The sequence below is a fragment of the Amphimedon queenslandica genome, unplaced genomic scaffold (genome assembly GCF_000090795.2).
Source record: "Amphimedon queenslandica unplaced genomic scaffold, v1.1 AMPQUscaffold_11764, whole genome shotgun sequence".
Classification (NCBI taxonomy): Eukaryota; Metazoa; Porifera; class Demospongiae; order Haplosclerida; family Niphatidae; genus Amphimedon; species Amphimedon queenslandica.
In genome coordinates this window covers 5,827-11,881 of record NW_003547994.1, presented here as the reverse complement: position 1 = coordinate 11,881, position 6,055 = coordinate 5,827, and the positions used below count along the sequence as shown (strand labels likewise).

Here is a 6,055-nt window from a genome sequence, read left to right as displayed (position 1 = left end):
CTTACAGTATGTTGGGATACCATTGAAATATAATCAGCCTTATAAGCCTTGAAATTTCCTTGCCTTTGATATCCTGACTTTGCATGAAAGCATGTTTTAATGAATTTTAGTCTGAACTTCACCCGAATAGTGACAAGTGTTGGCACAAATTAAATTATCCATTTTTGTACATCACTTGTTAGTTTTTTTTGGCTTTTGTTGACTACTAGTATGAAGTGCATTCCTTAGCTATTTAAATTATTTTTTGCCCTTAAGATCAATGAAAAGATGTCATTTATTACAAATTTATTCCTCAACTGAAATATACCACACACAAATACTTTAGCACTAGCTGATGGGTACAAGAACAGTATAGGCAGCCATTGAACAGCACAACACAAGTGAAGGAATAATAATCAGTATTCTAAGAAAATTCCTCCCACTCAAAGTTTATCAATCCATTTTTTATTGTGTGCCAACATGCACTTGTAGTGATTCCAAGGGTCTGGACACCATTCTAAATTTTGAGTAGCCAGTGACCCCTCACCTGCATGAAGCAAAATATTTCATAGTTCCCCTGTGGAGTAGCAGCTATACTGGATTGTATCTGATACTGGTAGCACTATAGCTAGTGCATGTAATCATTAATATTTTTCTATACATGCATGCAAGAGCATGCAGTATTGTATCTGTGTGTGAACTTACATCATGAATATGACTGGATATAAGTATTGTATCAAACTAATTTTCATGCTAAAACAACACACACATTCATTAGCTGTTATTTGATGTATAGTTCAAAGATATCCAATGGAGTATGATGAGTCGCTCCTGTTCTACTACTGCAGACTCTCAGCTCAATATCATCAGTGGTTCGTGTATCCAGTGAACGATAGAACCAAGGCATCTTAGAGTTAGCTGGACAGCAGGTAGATTCCTGATCATCACATTGCTGTCCATCCCATAATGGATCAGTAGCAAAGAGAACAGAGAAACCTACACCACCATCTGCTCCAGACTCACAATAATAATGTAGCATTAAGGTCTAAACCACCACTGTACCCAGTGCTACATGGACAGGCTTGAGTATCAGTTCTAGCCTCACTGTAGCTTCCTACATATGCCCAGATATGTTTACGAGGATTGCTTCCATGAGTAATGGATACACCATCAATAGTAAAATTTTCAATATCATTTTGAAAATTAAGAAAAGCCCGGGCTCTAAAAGATTGATATCCTCTAACTTGTCCACAGACTTTATTGTATGTTAGCCCGTTAGATGAGAAAGTAGTTGAAATACAGGTAGAACTGTTAGCTAGTCTACCACACAGTAGGTGATCAATGTTAGTGTAGTTCTTTTGTATTAGTCCAGCAGGACAGGTAGCACCAGACTCAGTCATGTTAAAATATCCTACTCTAGTCCAACCACCTTCTCCATCACAATTGATACCATTCATATCACAGTATACCTGTACAGTATATCAATGAATTAAATAAATCATAGCAAGTTATACTAACCTCTACTGGGGTCACTCCATCAGGGTATATAGTGTAGTCACCATTGATAGTGCTATTTAAGTCCTTGCAACTTCTTACTAATGATATTAAATTTTTAATAAAAAATTGCTGCATAACTGTGTGTACCTGATTGACAAGACTTTGGTAGTACTCTTGGACAGAGAATGTATCTACTGATGCCATTCCCTTTGATAGTAAAACTCCTTCCCAAGTTATCCATAACACAACAGACTCTTAGATATAATGAGAAGGACCCAGAAGTACCTTGATTAGTACAGTCAGTAGACATACAGTAAGATCCACTGGTTGTACTACTAGCATAAAGAAACAGGGACAACAGTAACATCACCTTCATCTTCTTGGCCCTTGATGTGACTCTTACTGTGTTGATAGCATAAAGTATGAGCTATTATACTTTTTATACATAATTGACATTTCCTTTGGAATTTTAGAATTAGCAATAAATATTGGGGCCAGTTATAATGTTCATAACTATTTATAGGCAGGTCCTGTAAATGTGCTCTTAATGCTCCTTTCCTAAGTCATGCAGATTAAATCCAATCAAAACTTAATAGGCAGTGCTCCTATTAACAAACCAAACCAAACTTTATGTTCACAAAATTTTTGCCAAAATTTGACCAAAGACTAGGGCTAAGCAAATTATGCTTCAATTTTTGCCTATAATGCTTTTAGGCACTGCCCCAAATTCCATCCTAATATGCTTTGAAATGAATCCAATTATGCAATTATCATGCTCATAGTTTAAGCTTTACTCAAATATCAACTATCTAGTATGTACGTGCACTGTTATAACTATATTATTGTAATAATGCAAATGTTTTTAGTAGCTTTGAATCACTGCAAAACAACCTATGTCACTGAATTCATCATGCTTGAGTAGGTGGTTATTAAGCAGTTGGGTTGTTGTACTAGTACTGACTTGTACCACCCGCCATATTGAATTGAAATTGTGTGGTCAGGGGTATAGTGCCAGAAATTTTTGACCCATTATGCTCCCATTATGCCAGCATAATAACTGGCCCTTTTATGCTCCAAATTATGCTAATTTGCCTAGCCCTACCAAAGACCCTGTATAGCCAGATTTTGGAGCGGTTTACTTCATTTTATTTCATTTTGGACCTTTTACTGTGAACTATGTATCCTGGTATCACATTAACATGTTTTTGATGTTCTCTGCTAATTAAAATCTTGGAATTCCATGCATACTGCATGGGAATATAATCAATTGCTACCTGTTTTTCTTGTTAGCATCAACATTATCACTACATATCACGTTATTAGTAACGCGGTAACGTTACTAAGTAGGATTCACCCCCAAACAAAATGGCTACCACGACTTTTGCAGCCTTGCTATACCGTACACCTTTGAAATTTTTTACTTAATTAAAATCATTGAAAATAAAATCCTATACACAAACACAAACATAACTGCAATATATAATGCATATACACTGTAATAGTAGTCATTTGATGTATAGTTCAATGATATCTAATAATATGTCATTGCCTGAACTTTGTGGTCCGTTTCTACACACTCTCAGTCCAATATCATCAGTGATTTGTGTATCCAGTGAACGATAGAACCAAGGCATCTTAGAGTTAGCTGGACAGCAGGTAGACTCTGGGCCATCACATTGCTGTCCATCCCATAATGGATCAGCAGCATAGAGAACACCAGAGACTGACTGACCAGGATCTGCTCCAGACTCACAATAATAATGAGATTTAATGTACATGTATGTGGTATTAAAATCTGTACCGCCACTGTACCCAGTGTTACAGGGACAGGCATTTCTATCAATGCTATCCTCTTCTTGCCCTCCTAGATATGACCAGATATGATTTGTAATAGTGCCTCCATAAAAAATGGCTACACCGCTCAAGAAAGTTACTGCATTGGACATAGACCTACCTACTTGATATCCTCTAACTTGTCCACAAACTTTATTGTATGCTTGTCCATGAGATGAGAAAGTAGTTGAAGTACAAATAGAGCCACCTGTACCACACAGTGGGTGACTGATGTTGGCGTAGCTACTATATGTTAGTCCAGTAGGACAGGTAGCACCAGACTGGGTCATGTTAAGATATCCTACTCTAGTCCAACCACCTTCTCCATCACAATTGGCCTGTACAATATATCACTGATACTAGATAAATTATACACTTATACTAACCTCCACTGGGGACATAGTGCTGTTACCATCAATAGTGCTGTTTCCATCAATAGTGCTGTTTCCATTAATAGTGCTATTTTCTTCAGGGACTACATTTACATTAAAATATTATTAAGAAATTAGTAATAATAATGACGGTAACTATTATACCTGGACAAGACTTTGGTAGTACTCTTGGACAGAGAATGTATCTATTGATGCCATTCCCTTTGATAGTAACACTCCTTCCCAAGTTATCAATAACACAACAGACTCTTAGATATAATGAGAAGGACCCAGAGGTACCTTGATTAGTACAGTCAGTAGACATACAGTAAGATCCACTGGTTGTACTGCTAGCATAAAGAAACAGGGACAACAGTAACATCACCTTCATCTTCTTGGCCCTTGGTGTGACTCTTACTATGTTGATAGCATAAAGTATGAGCTATTATACTTTTTATACATAATTGACATTCCTTTGGAATTTTAGAATTAGCAATAAACATTGGGACCAGTTTTAATGTTCATAACTATTTATAGGCAGGTCCTGTAAATGTGCTCTTAATGCTCCTTTCCAAAGTCATGCAGATTAAACCCAATCAAAACTAAATAGGCAGTGCTCCTATTAACAAACCAAACCAAACTTTATGTTCACAAAATTTTTGCCCTTTCCTTTTTGGCAAAATTTGACCAAAGATTAGGGCTAGGCAAATTATGCTTCAATTTTTGCCTATTATGCTTTTAGGCACTGCCCTAAATTCCATCCTATCATGCTTTGAAATGAATCCAATTATGCCAATTATTATGCTCATAGTTTGAGCTTTACTCAAATATCAACTATCTAGTGTATGTACATGCATTGTTATAATTATATTATTGTAAGAATGCAATTTTTTCTAGTGACTTTGAATCACTGCAAAACAACCTATGTCACTGGATATTAAGCAGTTGGGTTGTACTACTAGTACTGACTTGTACCACCCACCATATTGAATTGAAATTGTGTTGTCAGGGGTATAGTGCCAGAAATTTTTGACCCATTATGCTCCAATTATGCTAGCATAATAACTTGCCCTTTTGTCCTCCAAATTATTCTAGCCTAGCCCTACCAAAGACCCTGTACAGCCAGATTTTGGAGCGACTTTAAAAATTTGTAAAAAAATCCAATTTTGATTAAAATTGGCCGAAACTTTCTACGCAACATAAGTACATGTATATGCATCGGAAAACATTATTAAAATGAAGGATTCTCACTTTTTTATTTTTGGCAAAATTTGGCCAACAATCCTTACAGTACAGGGACTTTTTTCTGATTTTGGAGCAACTTTAAAAATAATTCGTTTAAAAATTCAATTATGATCAAAATTTTTACGCTACTTAAGTACATCTATATGCATGTTCCTGATGCCTATGCATGGATGCCCTATAGCTGATACTAATCTTAAAATTTGTCTCTAGTATGTATTTTGAGGTCAAATTGATTTGAAATTTACACAAATGCACGTAGTTGCAGGTGCAACCACAGTGCCATTATTTATTAGTTTTTTGGCTTTTGTTGGCACAAAGTGCATTCTTTAACTATTAAATTGTGGACTGCCCTTTACTTATATAATTAGATGAATGAAAATAAGAAGATTCCAGACAAGGCAAACTGCAGTTACTTAAAATGAATCATTAAAATGCTCATCCATGTTGGCAAGCGTTTTCTGTTATTTAAGGAATGGCTTTATCACTGTATCAATATGTAGTATGATTTTGGCATGAATTGTATGCCATTCATGTAGCATTAAATATGCATACTATGAACTGTTTTTGTTGCCGTGGAACACAGTCATGTCAACTGGAGTATAAGTTGATAGCATTCATTTATCATTGTTGGCTTCATTTATAGTAAACTATTAAGGCCCTTATACACCAGGCAATGCTATTGCAGGCAATTAATTATGACCATCAAAAGGTGCATTGTACATACAAAAGTTAATAAACCACAAAGTTTTTATAAGTACATGGATGCACATCCTGGAGCAGACAACCCACGATGATATGAACCAGTAATGTGCATATAAAAACAGCAGTCATCAATCAATGGATTGTAATTTTTTAACTTTATTCAACAAATTTTTGGAAGGACAGAAATGTCCTGCATTACAGGCAATCTATGGTTACTTTGATCTTCAGGCAACACTGTTGATTAGAATAGAAACCTGTTCTATTCTAGGCAACACATTACTTACAACATCAAAGTAACCACAGATTGCCTGGTGTATAGTGGCCTTTATACTATTGATATGCATAAAATGAGTAAAAAGACCGTATGCTATATAATGAGACATTCACATGCAAACTATGTAGAATATTTATGGAATTTTGGACACACA

General features: G+C 35.7%; 2 protein-coding genes across 2 annotated transcripts; both read right to left on the bottom strand.

Moving 5' to 3' along the window:
- Positions 1-694: 694 nt before the first annotated feature.
- On the bottom strand, positions 695-1,865 carry LOC109588927 (uncharacterized). The gene is made up of 3 exons (XM_020005030.1): positions 1,624-1,865; positions 1,498-1,574; positions 695-1,448 (listed from the first exon to the last, which is right to left on the bottom strand). Exons 1-3 carry the CDS (start codon positions 1,850-1,852, stop codon positions 999-1,001), a joined length of 756 nt encoding a protein of 251 aa, XP_019860589.1. The 5' UTR covers positions 1,853-1,865; the 3' UTR covers positions 695-998.
- A 1,070-nt stretch (positions 1,866-2,935) lies between these two features.
- Positions 2,936-4,084, bottom strand: LOC109588928 (uncharacterized). Its single transcript, XM_020005031.1, has 3 exons — positions 3,846-4,084; positions 3,696-3,784; positions 2,936-3,647 (listed from the first exon to the last, which is right to left on the bottom strand). The coding sequence occupies exons 1-3, from the start codon at positions 4,069-4,071 to the stop codon at positions 2,982-2,984; spliced, it is 981 nt and encodes a 326-aa protein (XP_019860590.1). The 5' UTR covers positions 4,072-4,084; the 3' UTR covers positions 2,936-2,981.
- Positions 4,085-6,055: the final 1,971 nt, after the last annotated feature.

Excerpts from the sequence above, each read along its gene's own strand:
- LOC109588927 (XM_020005030.1), bottom strand. The coding sequence starts at position 1,852 with ATGAAGGTGATGTTACTGTTGTCCCTGTTTCTTTATGCTAGTAGTACA. Across the intron at positions 1,575-1,623 it reads ACCAAAGTCTTGTCAATCAG|TAAGAAGTTGCAAGGACTTA; the intron begins GTACACACAGTT and ends TAATATCATTAG. Across the intron at positions 1,449-1,497 it reads ATGGAGTGACCCCAGTAGAG|GTATACTGTGATATGAATGG; the intron begins GTTAGTATAACT and ends TATACTGTACAG.
- LOC109588928 (XM_020005031.1), bottom strand. The coding sequence starts at position 4,071 with ATGAAGGTGATGTTACTGTTGTCCCTGTTTCTTTATGCTAGCAGTACA. Across the intron at positions 3,785-3,845 it reads ACTACCAAAGTCTTGTCCAG|TCCCTGAAGAAAATAGCACT; the intron begins GTATAATAGTTA and ends ATGTAAATGTAG. Across the intron at positions 3,648-3,695 it reads GCACTATGTCCCCAGTGGAG|GCCAATTGTGATGGAGAAGG; the intron begins GTTAGTATAAGT and ends TATATTGTACAG.